General features: G+C 41.1%; 1 protein-coding gene across 8 annotated transcripts in view; it reads right to left on the bottom strand.

The window, feature by feature from the left end:
- Positions 1-533: 533 nt before the first annotated feature.
- The window catches only part of shank3a (SH3 and multiple ankyrin repeat domains 3a), a 201,175-nt gene continuing 186,594 nt past the window's right edge, over positions 534-15,114 (bottom strand). For 5 of the 8 annotated variants that reach the window (XM_084933194.1, XM_084933200.1, XM_084933195.1 and 2 more), the window contains 3 exons: positions 13,974-14,500; positions 11,782-13,877; positions 534-5,531 (listed from right to left, as the gene is read on the bottom strand). In XM_084933194.1, coding sequence (XP_084789320.1) covers positions 4,967-5,531; positions 11,782-13,877; positions 13,974-14,500 — 3,188 coding nt within the window. In that variant the 3' untranslated portion in view covers positions 534-4,966. Of the gene's footprint in view, positions 5,532-6,778; positions 6,802-7,618; positions 7,654-9,416; positions 11,236-11,781; positions 13,878-13,973; positions 14,501-15,114 lie in introns of those variants that run through there. The other 3 variants (XR_014800651.1, XR_014800652.1, XM_084933196.1) reach the window with 3 other exon arrangements.

The following is a 15,114-nucleotide window of genomic DNA, read 5'->3' as shown; positions in this document are numbered from 1 at the left end:
ATTATATAAATCTCCTGATTAATGGACGGCACGCCTACTTCCTCATGAATATTTATGCCTTAGTTAGATGTTAAGGGTTTTCCCACCAAGGAAAGAATTTTGAAATCATCCACTTTAGTTGTCTTCTGTGATCTTTTGGGACTTTTTAGTGTCACTGAATAGACATTTATTCCCTTTAAGAATGTACCATTAAGTTGGTGATTTGACCGACCCCTCCTTAAGTTTTTGCTCTTTGTCTTATGCTATTGTTTTTGTTTTATGGGCTTCTTCAGTTGCTTTGATGATCCTTGGACCTGATACTGAACAGCCTCATCTGGCATCAAACTGACTCTCAATCGTAGGAAATCATCTTACTTTTGAGTGTCTAAAAAATGGGGGGCTATATTATATAGTTTTGCTGTGGTGATGTGCAAAACAAGTAAAAGTAGTATTGTCCAAAATCCTGTAGATATGATGGCATGTTTACCCTTTGTGTCGTATTTCCATTCAATAAACCACTGAAGAGACTGAAGTCAAAACAAGTAGACAAACTCTTTCATGTTTTAATTATAAATTTATTACATAATATAACAAACATATATCTCTGTGGTGGAGATATCCTGGGCAACATCTCAGATCTTGCCTCAACCTTTACTATCTCCCTTACTCTGCATGAGGAATACTAGGTAGCTTCTGGTTAACTCATATTTGTACACGGGATTTTGTGTATTAAAATGCAGAGAGACTTTTATATGAATACTTTTAAGTGTGCAAAGGGAGAATAATTGCAGATGAGTTTTCTGGTCATTTGATGCTGATAAGGGGAAGCTTAACCCGTGAGACAAGGCTGAGGTGTTGCAGTGATACATCCACCAATCTAAACTTCACAGTGCAAACAAGGAGAAAACTGACAATGAAAGAAAAAAAACCCTTTTGATGATAAGATCACTGGTTCCATTTGGTCACTGGACTCCAGTGGGTTTTTAAAAAAGGTCACGCTGCTGCCCCTATACTATGTAGATTGTGCTTTGTTGATTACAAAATAAGACAAAGATAATCCTTCAAGGAAATTATTTGACCAAATGATGTGTACTTCTGTTACACTTTGCTCATTTTGAGTCTGTATTTGTGGTAATCTTAGCCACCGGTCCAAACAGCTATTTAGTACAGCACTTCTTCTCCTAACCAGGCCAGGCTGTGTCAAACTTCAGACTGCATATGTTCACCCTTCATCACAGTAAATCAAGCAGTTGTCTCCAAATTTCATTTAAATCAATAATTTAATAATACAGATATTAATTAATATGAGAGTATATATATATATATATATATATATATATTACTTCTTCAAAAAATAAAAGTAATGACTGTACTTCCAGCTGCAGGAAAATACAGAAGGATCTAACAAACATCTGTTCTCAAGATTTCCAGGAGATGGCACCATATTATCATATTATCTAACAGCTTTAGAGTGCTGTAACTAAGATAGTCCTAAAGCAAAGACAAATATACAGTGAAAAGTTTATTTACTTTTTGGCACATTTTTCCTTTGTGTTGTTTGCTCCTCACTGGATCACTTCATATAGCATATCCAAAACTCAGAAACTGAAGGTCTGAAAAAGGAAAGAGGAGTGCTGCCAGACAGAGTGGAGGGTAAAGAGCACAAATGCCATCTGGGAATGGGTTTACAAAACAGTGATACTGCATAAGCCGTGCCTACACAGTTACAAGGTGAGCTGTGGTTGTCTTGCAATATAAAATGTGACCGTGTTCATCAATAATGTGGTAATCTCAGTCTGTCTTGTTGCTCTTGAGCCGAGCAGTCCACTTTATGAAGACGTCACTTAGTACAAAACAAGAATGCCGGACGATGATGTTGAGTTTTGAAATGAAGATTAATGCATGTGTGCATTTTTATGTTTGTGTGTGTGTGTGTGCGTTTTGTGAGCACATGTGTTTGTGTGACACAGCCACTGCCGGCAACATCTGATGGTAATACAGTAAGGCTATAGTGGACCAACTCCAGTGATGTAAACCCTAACAATTAACCACACACTCACGCTCTTGCACTGTCACACGCATTCTCATTGTTTCAATCCCAAACAAACGCACAAAAATGGAAACAAATAAGCGATTGCACACATACACACTGCCATACACACAGTGAAGAAGAACGAACACACAGAGAGATTCAGGGAATCCAGATGCACGCATGCTCTTGGACGATGGGTGGCTTTTATGTTAGCACCTTGTCACCTTGTTTTGTGCAAATCATCCCCTAGTTCATAGTTCAGAGTTCAAAAGTTCAAGAGTTCATAGAAAGAATAAAATCTGCTCACCTTTTTTTCACAGGTGGTTAACTATGCATATATGCCAAACATTCATATATAGATCTATATACTTTTTGTTTTTCAAAAATTTATATGAAATCTATTATATATACATTGCTTGTGATTAAAAAAAGCAAATATTTGTAGTTTGTTTATTTTTTACAAGTGTAAGTATGTTTAGAATGGACAGGAGATTTTTTTCTGCTCTTTTTCAGTCACTCTAAAATTCAGATGAGTCATGATCCACACGCTACAAAATCTACCCACAGTGTCCGAGGGTAACAAATCAAACGACAAAAGAAGAACTGATAAGAACAATTTAAAAAAAGAAGTGTTCAAATGAGTCTGAGGACGTGACATCTACGTCAAAAATAAAAGAATAATCAGTGAGGTCACAGCGAGGCAGTGAGTGCTATTCCTACAACCCACATACACCGTTAAATTCCCCACCTGCTTTTACAAACTGTGAGAAAAAGAAACTAAACATGCGTGCACTTTTTCGCCAGGTGTAAGTGCCTTGGCATACTGATTGGATTCTGCTGATGTACAGAGGTTTTATTTTTTTACTGGTAATAGACATTTACTGGCTTCCCGTCAGAGAAAAGCTATAAAATGCATTTCGTTGTGTGAATAAAACTCACTGTTTCTCACTGCCAGCAGAAGCTACTCATGAGTACAATTGTAGATTTGTATTGTTAAAGGAAAATTCAGTGTTTTTTTTTAAACAACCTGCGCCTTATTGTTTTGAGTTGTAGCTGTCCCTCTGTTTATGATATTTTACTCACTTAGAAAATGGTAAAGATCGAGGAAAGCAGCAATAATGTCAGGTTGTAAAATACTGAATTTTCTTTAAGACCTTGCAGAGGCTTTCCCATCCCCACAGCCTGAGAAACTACAGACATTCCCTGCAGTGGCATTTCAGAAGGGCATACACATCAAGCTCATTTAAGCTTGTATGGCAAGTTTTTATTGGTTATACAGGTAAAGGAACACAATTATTAGCTTTTTTAAAAAAATTATTTGAACAGTTAAAGCTTGTTTCTCCAGGTTTCCATGCTTGGAAATTGATACCAGACCTTGTGCAAACTGGTCTAAGTAACACTATCAGGGACAGGGATGGAATCTTTACTAGCTCTCTAACAGACTATGGTGGTGTTTAACTGTTGAAGTGTAAGAAAAATTAAATTTCTAGTAGTAAAACAGCAAGCAACCTCTTCATGCTGGTGCCCCAAACTTCCATCCCTGAGTGATAAACAGGCATAAGATGAAGAGCCCCTTTAAAGCCAGTCAGCTTGCACATAGGTGGCCGGTGCCCTTGATGTGTTATTGTGGATACACAGACAGCGGGATCTGTTGCTGAAGCAGTAGGGATGGGTGTCAACTGGGGTCTCAGCCTCACATTACAGGATGCCCTTTAGTATGAAGGAAGACCGTAAGAAAATAAAAACAAACAACAAACTCTTTGTCAAAAACATGAAGCAACTCGTCATGCTACGGTTCAAAAAAGTAGTGACCATAAGGAAAGTTGGATACCTATGACAAAAACTTCATTTCCCTATTTATATACTTTTTCCTTTCAAATATATATATATATATAGAATACTTATATATATGTACGTATATATATAAGTATGTATATAATTGGTAGAAATGAGTAAACTATTAGTGGAATAGATTTAAAGATTTCTCTCTGCCTTCTATACTAAAAACCCAAAAAAAACAGGTGCAGATTAATTTATTATATTTCCTCTTTGCAACATTGTCTTTTCTCCTGAAAGCTATATTTAAATACATATATATATATATATATATATATATGTATATATTATATAATACCTATATATAATATTCCCTTTGGAAAACCAAAAAAAGAAACTGATTATGAAAAAAAGCCACGAGTGTTGGTTAAACATTCTCCAAATATAATAGATAGCACAGTCTGGGTACCAAGGCAGAGGGGGTTTTCTCCCACGGTTTACTTTGTGGAGCTCCGACTCTGGGCTCTAAAGTCTTCGGTTTAAAAACAGCACGTATACAGAAGACACACCTTTTTCAGGGCTGTGTGTCCGTAGCACTGTGTTCATTGCTGTTGATCTCTGTATAAATATTTTGAAAGGCAACTGAGCTTTCTGTGTGGAACAAAAAATTCTGCCTCCTCCTCCTCCTCCTTTACTCGAACTGCAAGAAGGCTTTCAGCAGCCTAATAGAGGGACCTGGGGGGTTATTTGGGAGGGGAGGTAGAAAGGAGAGGAGGGAGCGAGAAAGTGGGGATGTTACTAAGGAAACAAGTGAACCTTTCACAAATCAAATGTTCTAATTGGAGCTCGTCTGGCTCGTCTTAGCAAAAAATAAATTAATAAAAACGCCAAATATCATTTTGGGCCTGATTTAATTGGCCACAAAAGCAGGGTGGTGGGCAAGAAGAAAAATGAAAGTATCGACTCCTCCTCTTCAGTGCATTGCCAAGTGCAGGGTGTTAATGCAGAATGGAAACAGAGTGTGCCTAAGAGCTGCAGGTCAACATTTGTGATGCCGAACATAAAAGCAGCCGGAGTAAAAGAGGAGCGGCCCCTATCGCATCGCTTATTTTCCTTAACCCCCGAATCTTCTGTCTGTCTTCACCGATCTCCATCTGTGGCTGTGTCTCAGGGCAGGGGTCAGCTCTCCAGCAGCTGTTTCAGTGCTCGCTCAATGTTCATGCGGTGTCCGACTCGTGTCACTCCCAGCTCTGCAAAGTCATCCTTGGTTAGAGCAGGGAGGTGAGAACCTTCGATCTCATGTTCCTGAAACCCTGCTCTGTGCTCCCCCAGGTTGATGCTCTCCAACCAGTCTCCAACATCATACTTGTTCCAGAGGTGGAGGGGTTTTTGGTGAAAGGGTCGTAGAGCTAAAAGTGGTGAACCTAACCCAGGTGAATGGGAAGGTGATGGGGACGGAGAGCGAGAGCGGGAACGGGCGCTGGAGCTCCTCATTACAAAGCGGACCTCCTTTGGCTCCTGGGGTAGGCTGAGGCTTGAGGATTTGAGGATAGTTTGTGGCGGTGTGGTTGGTGAGGTTGGTAGGCCGTAGCCTGAGAATCGTCCAAGAGGGTCGCCCCGATCAGGTGAGCCTGGGCTAGGGGTGCGTCGGGTGATGGGGTAGCGACTGCCAGGGCGGATGGTGTATGTGGTTCCATAACTTCTTTGAGAGATGGTGTGGAGCTCACCTAGGCTGCTGAAAAGTCTGGTGGAAACAGACAGAGGCACAAGGCTTTAAGAATAAGGAAGACTCTGTTAACGAAAATAAAATAAAGAAGAAAAAATGACACCGAACTTTGGGTTATAGAGTGCAGTAAAAAAATATTTGCCCCATTCCTGATTTCTTAGTCAATGTATTTCTTGCATATTTCTCACACTTGCATTTTTCAGATCATTTTAAAGTTAGACAAAGAAAACCAGAGTTAATAAAAAATGCCATTTTTAAATTATGATTTCATTTATTAAGGGAAAAAATTTATCCAAACGTGAAATGTTGCCACCTAAACCTAATAACTAGTCATGCCACTCAATTGCAATCAAGCATGAACAATGAGTCTTTACACTGTGGAGGAATCCTGATCCTCTCATCTTTGCAGAACTATTTTAATTCAGCCACACTGGAGGGTTTTTGAACATGAACAGCCTGTTTAAGGTCATGCTAAGGCACCTTGGTAGGATTGAAGCTCAGGCTTTGACTAGGCCACTACAAAATTCATTTTTTATTTGTTTTTAGCCATTCAAAGCCTACTTCATATTGTCAGACAGGTTCTATTTAAGTGATTTCTTGATTCAAGGGTGTGGCATTAATCATGCTTGGATGTCCAGTGAAACTAAACTCCAAAAAATACATTTAGTCACAATGAATTTGTGATTTAACAAGGTGGGCAATTGTATTTTCCCATTGGGCCAGGTAGTTTTGAATTTTCCCTTAATAGATAACATCATCATATTAAAACTGCATGTTTGTATTTATTTGAGTTATGTTTATCTAATATTAAAATTGGTTTAATGATCTGACAAATGTAAGTACGAGAAATATGCCAAAAAAAAAAAAAAAAAGAAATCAGAAAGAGGGCAAATACTCTTTCACAGCATGTATATAAACAGCAGTCATTCATTTTAAAGTAGGTTAGTGCAGAAGAGAGGTTAATGGCTGTTAGAAAGATCAAACTAGTCAGACTAAGAACATCTAGCTATGCAAGTGACTACAGGGTAGTTCTCCAAAATAAGAGCCCTAGCCCTAATTTTTACTCACACCCATAAAAACCCCTAGTCCCTGTGACATTAATGAACGTGTTTTTGCTATGATTAATTCAATTAAAGCTGTTGAGTCATACTATAAGCATCCTTGAATAGGTTAGTGTGACCAACATTAGATTACAAATACAGTGTTTAAACAGATGTATTGTGTTACACTGAAACTGCTGATATCACTAACCTGAAAGCAGAATTCATTTTCTAATGTGTGACAAATTCTGTAGAAACAAACGCACACACACACACACACACACACACACACACATCCAAATTTAGATGCAGAAGGCAGATCTAAAAGTAGAATATTAAATTTGATTTTCAGCTCTCTTGCACATTAGTTACATTTTGACTCACTCAAAAAAATGGATACAGTAAATATTCAATTTCATGACCACGAATTACATTGTGTGAAGAAACAGGTGGGAATTGCTGTTAAACACTAATTAGCATTATTTACTTGTTAATCAAAGGAGTAAATGATCTTGGAAGCTTGGCTAACGCTTAATTCAGTGCAATACGTTTAGTATTTAGGAACTCTGAGAAAGAAGGATCGTACTCACGTAAACACTGAGGTATAACTATTGTTTTTTTATAGTGACCTGATATGGGATAATAGTTTAAATAGTCTAGTCACCTTTTTATACATATATATATCACCCTTTTTTTGAAAGTTATTAGAAGCATAAATTTGTGACAGTCTTAGATACTGAACGTTAGTATAGGAACAAGAACAGTAAGAAAGAGGGATGGATACAATTAAGGAAATTTTAGCTATCATTGTGCAAGCAAGGAAAAACTGATAGGAGAAACTAAACTACTGAGTTACTACAGTGGTGTCTTATTCATGCATGTTAACATGTCTGAAGATGTGGCACACATTTTCCATCTCCTGCATGTTTTTGAAACTTTTTTATTGGGTGAGATTTGGAGTAAAAGAGTGTAATGAAAGACCGGTAGCTAAACAGCACTCAGGCTGGAAAAATGTTCAGACTACGGGGAGCCGACAGATATGAGATGAGCTCCATGCGCACTTACACAGTCGTCCTGCCCTCCTGGGCGCACAGTCAGTTCTAGACCAATCAGATCAGAGCAGCAGGGCGGAGCATGCAAGGTGAGCAGAGAGAGAGCAATGGGAGAGAATGTTAGCATCACTCAATGAGACGCAGCCTGCCAACCAGACTTATAATCTGCCTCAGCCCGCTCCGCTGTCTTTGCTGTGCGTCATCTACATGTATAGGTGTATGTGACTGTGTGAGTGTATGACTGTTCATCAGTAGATGGGCATGAATGCATTTTTGTGCTTGGGTTGCTCTACGTGTCAGCATTACAAAGACAGCAGAGTGGGTTTCAGCATCTGAAGGTCTGACCAGTGGGCTACATGAGAGAGAAATGAGCACACTGTTCACATATCAAACACTGCACAAAGAAAAACGAACAAATAAAGAAACACAACAGGACAGCACATGTCTCTTGACTTTTAAAGCTGCTTTTGTACTTTGTTTCACATACATTTATATAAGAAAATAATCTTTTTTTAACATGGATTTGTATGTAGAGCACAGTATATAAGCGGTGAATGCACGTGTGTTTTGGTGGAGCATATTCTGTTTTATCATGGTTTAAAATACAAGACAGTCAAGGATCATGGCCATCCTCAACACAAACACTGAAAATCAAAACAAAGTTATGCAACTTTCATTAAAAAAAGAAATTAAAAAAAACAAAGGAAAGAAAACCAAAAAGCACAACTGAAATGAGAAACACACTTTTGTACGTGACCCAAAGCTCTGATACACAGCACATGAACAAGGTGGAGACAAAATTCAGCAGTGTGGTTTTTGAAGGGGTTTAAATGGGGCACAGAAGGGATGGGGTAAGTGATGGACGAATGTGACACTTAAGAGTGCGGAGTGCTGATGCTCTACATGAAATGCTACAGCAGGTGAAGAGACACAGAGGCGGAGAGGGAGAGAGAGAGAAATAATGGTGTGCGCAGTCATCTTTTTTACAGCCAACGGCAATCAACTGTCAGCATGTAGATAGTGGTGATCTCTTCATTTGGATAACATTAGGAAGGTGTGAATCCAGTCTGAACCGGTCTTACTTGATATGTTGTATTTGATATAATTCGAGCTTCATATTTAATTTATGGTCATCCAAAAGTCCAGTGTCTTGTACAAGCAGGGATTTAGGACACCAAAGTATTAGGACAGCACATTTCTGTTTCTAATAGCAGTAATGAATTCCTCTGTAAAGACACATTGCTTTAACCCTGAACCATTAAATAATTGCCCGAAAGTCACATTTTTTAAAATTATTTTTAACAAAATCAATATTAATTTGCATATTTTAGTTGTGTAGTTTTGTATCATATTTGCTACATGTGTACGGAAGCCCTGAGAGACCAAACGGAATGCAACTTAAGAAAACACCAGCATTAAGAAAAATGCAAAAACACACACAACGGAAATAGGAAAAACGAAAATAGGAAAAATGAAAATGGAAATAGGAAAAAACAGATTTCCAGAAGCACAAGGGAAGAGTTTCTGGGGAGACAATAACCCGGCGGACCAGTTGCAAGAACCAAAATATGCTGAGAATTGCGCTGGGAGACACTTAAAAGAAGTAGAGGATCTATCGGTTTTGTGAGGAAAGAAAAGATGAGAGGTAAGTGTGTTAGCCTAACTATTAGCCCAAAAATCCGTCATCAGTATTATATGAATCATGAGATTAAAACACACTTACCTAGCATGTTTTGGTTCCTGCAACTGGTCCGTCGGGCTATTGTCTCCCCAGAAACACTTCCCTTGTGCTTTTGGATCTGTTTTTTCCTATTTCTGTTTTCTTTTTTCCTATTTCCGTTGTCTTTTGTGTGCTTTTGCAGCGTTTTTCTTTTTGCTGGTGTTTTCTTAAGTTGCAGTCCGTTTGGCCCCTTAGGGCCACCGTACCTCTGGCCTTTTTTTGAAAACTATTTCTTTAAAATGTATTGCACAATTTATTTTGTTTTTCTGAGGGAAAAAAAACACAGATTGTGTAGAAGTCTCAAAAACTGTATGTATCAAATATGATATACTAGGCATTAAGGGGTTGGAACATCAAACTATACTTGTCTAGCGCAACAGTAAGGATTAAATTCTGTGAATGGACATTAACTTGCAGCTCTATGGTGATTAGTTCTACAAAGACTTTCTCATTGTTCTTTCCCAGTCAGCGCTGTAACTGATTCCACTGACTCGTGGATGGAAACATGAAAATGCGATGCACAAGCTTTGGTGTGTGAAGTTGATCATGTCCTTTCACTGATGTCACCATGATGAGAAGACTATGAAAAGTATGTTTTGACATCTTGTCAATCTAATATCGTCTGTTCATATCTTTCAGCTCCTCTTAGCAGCAGTGAAGTATGGTGGAAGCAACTTCTTCCATTCCCAATATTCACATAGAGAGAATATGATACAAGAAAAAAAATCAGAGAAGCTGAGAGAAGGCTGTGAAAGAAAATCCAACTCAACTGCATCTAAAAAAGTGATCACAAACCAGCTCTTTGTAAGGCTGAGACAGATCCACGACTCCATGACAATGCATTTAACATCACGTCCTGTCAATTGTATTAAATGAGTAGCACTTCAGTGAGCAGCCAATAAAAGATACCATCTGTCCTTCTAACCTCAGATGTTAACTACCAGCCTGTCAAGCCACAAAAACACAACCAGTCTGAAGCCGGTTGCTTTATACTGGAGGAAATCAAAAGAGAAGATCCCACCACTTATGACAACATGTCTCTTGAAGACTTTTGACGGGGTCAGACTTTGTCTGGTAATCTCAGCATTAACAGTCTTGTTAATGCTGAGATTGTGAGTGGATGGATTTCAACATGGCACACACCATTATAGTTCAGACAGGTTCAAATACTTGTTAAAATACATCCTTGAACCTTTGAGGTTATCACTGATGATAAAGTCTCTTGTCTTATCAATTATTATCAGCGATGACCGCAAAGAGCAGTGTATATTTACCATTTATATGAGGATGTATTATGCACTATTTGAACAAAGGCTTTGGGAAACACTGGAAGGGGAGCTACTAGCAGGGTCATAGGTTAGAACCCAGAAGTGAGACTGTGCAAGAGATGAGGAGAAGCTTTCAGGAAGTACGTGCCTCCAAGCCCCGTTACCTTGTTTGCACCAACGGATAATCTACTACACACACTCACACACATATACACACACACACACACACACACACCACTAGCTTATCAACTGCTACCGTCTACTCTTACCAACACAGAACACTTAACTGGAAGCAAAGGAGTACAGCTGTAACTATGGAAACAAGGAGCCATCAACTGTAGTACTACTGTACTGTATCTCTAAAAACAATCATTTCTTGAAAAACATTGTGGTGTAGTAATACTTCAATTGTCTTTTTTAATGATTCTTGAGGGACTGTACAAGTGTCAGTGAAGGAATCAGCTGATGCAAACAAGGTAACAAATAACAGTACAAAGAATATTAATGAAAAAAAAGATGTATATAAGTACTGTTCTCCTTCAATGGGCTGATAGGCTCGTTATGTAAAATATATTTTAAAAAAGCTTTGGTTTACCCTAGAGTCTATAACCTTAAGGTTTACTCTCTTCGGTGTCCTCACATCTGCAGAAATATAAAGGATTTCATTGTACTTTCAGGTAAGGTGTGAAAAAAGAAACCCACAGATATCAGACAAAAACACCAGTGTGCTTCAGTTAACCCTGAGACAGCTGCTGCTATGTGAGAAGTCTTCTTCTTACGGATGTTAAAGACCAAGACATGACCTGCTAATGTTATAGGATATATTAACTGTGCTGTTCCATTAATATTGTCAGGGAAACTAGCACCAACAATGGTAGTGACCTCTGATATTCATTACTATTTACCATCACAACTTAAACAGAAATGTACTACCTTATAAAAAGAATGCACAATGGAAGATAACAACAGACACTGGTGCAAATAAAGTGATATAATAAAAATGCTGATAAACTAGAGAAAATAATTAACTCAGTGTCAAGAAGTAATTTAAATAAGTCAAAAACACACAATGCTTGATTTGTTTTACTCTACCACTACATAAAGAAAGGATAAGAATGAAACTTAAAATGATTTGTTTTTTTTTAATTAAAACCCTTTGTTCTCTTACTTTATAAGATCATGTCTTACCTGGCACCTGCCACAGGTGACTTCCTTCCTGGATCAAGTGATGCTCCCAGAGGTTCCTCTCCTAGTGATCTGGTGTCTTTATTTAGCTGCTGTAGTCGTGAACTGAGCTCTCCCATAACAGATGGTTTTGCTCCCTCATCTGCACCCAGCCCCAGTCCCAGCCCACCAAGATTTCCCAAACTCCCAATACCTAGCCCCACTCCTGGGCCACGGGGCTCCACTGGGTCTCCCCATAGCTTGGACCTCCTCTGGAAGAGGTAGCGTGGCTTGGTGGGGGCTAGACCAGTAACTGAGGCTGAACCACCTGGGGGGAGCCCAGCTCCTCCAGCTGCAGCAGCAGCCAGGGCAGCAGCCTGCTGCTGTGATAGCAGCTCGCTGTCAGAGCTCTGCTTCAGCAGAGGGTCCCTGAAAGTGACGGGGCCTTTACTGCCTCCTATCTGGGATTTTAGTCGGGGCTTAGGAGGCACTGGCGGCTTGTCGAGCACAAATGTCTGCCCGTCGGCATAGGAGGTGTGCGTGGTGTGTGTGTCGGCAGGCTCGCCGCTTTCTGAGGACAATGTGGACATGCTGGAAACCGTGGAGACGGTGCTGGTGGTCTCGAGATGGTGGTCTCGCTCTCTCTCGCTGGAGCTGCGCGTGTCAGCTTCTTCCACGCCTGAGTCAGCCGCAGAGCCAGACTCACCCACCGGTGGGGGCTCCAGAGGGTCAGAGGGCTTCCCTGAGACAGCTGCTGCACTGGGTGGAGGCAGGGGTTGAGCAGGCTGAGTGGGGGTCACAGCTGGCGTTGCTAGGGTTGAGGGCGTTTGTGGCGTTGGTGTTGCAGGAGTGGCGGGAGACACAGCAGGCTTAGCTGGAGACACTGGCGCCCCTTGTGCCTGTGCCAGTAGCCCATTAGCAAACTCATCTGGTGGCGGAACAACTCCAATCTTACGTAGCTCCTCTCGTGTTTCCTCATCGCTGGAGGATAACATGGCAGGGGGAAGGGTTACTGTGTACGGATCCACATCCTCCTCTGAGCTTCCCTGAGCCAGACCCTTCTCTTGGACTGGACTGGCAGAACGCTGAGCTTGGAGCTGGGTCTGGGGCTGGGCGACACTGGGACTGGGGGATTTAGCGCGTGGACTTGGTGATTTGCTGGGCTCCATGGAGGCTGGGGCAGGTGTCTGCTCTTGTTCTGAATCCACTCCAACAGCCTGCCCGTTACTGGTGGCATGGACCATGATTAGCCCTGCTGTCTTCTGCTGTGATGTATCCATAATACTGATCAACATACTCTTTTTATCCTCTAACCTCTTCTCTTCCTTCCTTTCCTCTATCCTGGCCTCCATCTCCTGCCGGAATGATACAGGTGAAGAAGATGCAGCCCACTGTGGCTTGGTGGGCTGCGCGGATAAAATTGATGCTGCGGAGGATCCAACCCCGAAACCCGCTACCTTGGCGCTTTTAGGTGAAAAAGGGGGAGATGTAGCTGCCCCTTCCCCATGTGGAGACTCTTTGGTCTGAGTGTCAATGAATATTACACCCTGGCCTAATTGCTCTTGTTTAGTCCGAGGCTCTGGGCTGCTAGTAGGGGACTGGCTCTGGGAGGTCAGTGCCCTCTCCCTTGCGGCCAGCGCAAGAGCCAGTGGTGAATTGGGGTCCAGAGGCTTTCCTGTAAGTGGATGGATAAAGGTGGTCCCACTAGGTGAGGGGCTCAGAGCCAAGGCAGGGGGAGGCAGCTGTCCCAGCTCTCGTGTCAGCAACCGTTCATCGATGGAGTGAGACTGAGTCAGAGAGGGGGAATCAGAGCTGGTGGTAGATGCCCCCTCCATGGTCCCAACAGAAAGGAAGACAGTGGATTTCCTCCGTTCTTCTAGGCGACGCTCACGATCCTTTACAGCTCCAGCAATTGCAGCGGCAAAGGGGCCCTTGCCCTGAAACATCATCTCTCCTTGAACACGCATACGCTCTCGCTCAGCCATCAGCTGCTGCTGGTAGTAGTCTGCACGGCTGGTGTGTGTGTGCCCGTAGGTAAGTGGGTGTCGTCCTGAGGGTGAGCTCTCTCGCGAGTGGGCAGCAGCTAAGGCCAAACTAGCTTTTTCTTGTGCATCTTCCACCTGCAGTGTAGAGACCAAAAAAATCAGGTTCCTTCTTTTTTTTTACATTCAAATTAAAGCAACAAAATCAGATAGCATCGATAACATTCCACCTACCTGTAGCTGTTTCACCAGAGGACTCTTCTTTCTTTGGGGCTTGGTAGGTGTGTACAGTCCAATGCTAAACTGACCCACGTTTGCGTAAGGGTTGTCAATAACCCGACCTTTCCTTTTGATTCGCTCAGGTGGAGTAGCAGCAGAAGGACGTGGAATTTCTGTAGGTTCAACAGGTAAATGAGAAGAATCCTGCAGAATGATCATGGAGCGTGCTTTCTTCTGTCTCTCAATGTGTGTGGCCTGCCGCTGAGCGGCCTCGTAAGGCAGGTCCAAGGAGGACGGCTTGAAGCTCGAACGTCCTGCAGGCTCATGGCCCTGACTCTGTGTTCTCGATGGAGGTGGAGGGGGGCAGAAAGCTGGGGGAGGACCAGTGTCTAGATAGTAAGGAGGAGGAGGAGGTGCCGTTTGTGGAGGGGGAGGGATAGGGTGGGGTTGCGAGTGGTCTCGGAGGCTGTCTGTCATAGAGGAACTGCGGGGAAATCGGTGCTCGCCTACAAGAGCAGACAGCCGATCCTCCTCAGTGGCACCTGATGACGGTAAAGAGAGCAAAGAGCACAGATCATCTGGTGATAAACAAGCTCTTGAAAAAATGCCAAGCTGGTCCACATAAAAAATGTACTGCATCCATCTGTAAATTTGTTTACTTACATAGATAATATGTATCAGGTGTCAAAAAACAAGATTATTAAAGTAGTTTAATAAAACATACAGTTCTATTTTTGACTCACGTAGGAATCAGTTAAAGATTAATTTAACGAGTATACTTACAAAAAGCATAATGTTTAATAATACAGTTGCGTATTAATAATATATATGTTTAGCTACTTTTGAAACAAGCTCTGTGCTACTTGAACAACTGCTTTCTAAATCTGTTCCAGTATCCAGTATTCATATTTACAAATTTTCAACATTCAATGCCAAGTAATTATATATCCCACACTGTCAACTGACAACATTTGTTAATCAGTCAAGTTTTGACATGGCACATTACGACTTAACAACGAGCTTCAGTCTCAGTATTGCCTAGTCGTTCTCCTGAAACAAATTATGAAAACACAATGAAGCTTCCTCAAATTCTAGTCTCTACTTTAGGTACAATTACACTATCATTCACCTTATTTGAATATGTACAGGATGGGTG

This window comes from Perissodus microlepis, chromosome 7, assembly GCF_051167445.1.
Source record: "Perissodus microlepis isolate ML-2025 ecotype Zambia chromosome 7, ASM5116744v1, whole genome shotgun sequence".
NCBI classification, from domain to species: Eukaryota; Metazoa; Chordata; class Actinopteri; order Cichliformes; family Cichlidae; genus Perissodus; species Perissodus microlepis.
The sequence above is the reverse complement of the archived record's forward strand: the minus strand, read 5'-3'. Positions and strand labels throughout refer to the sequence as shown.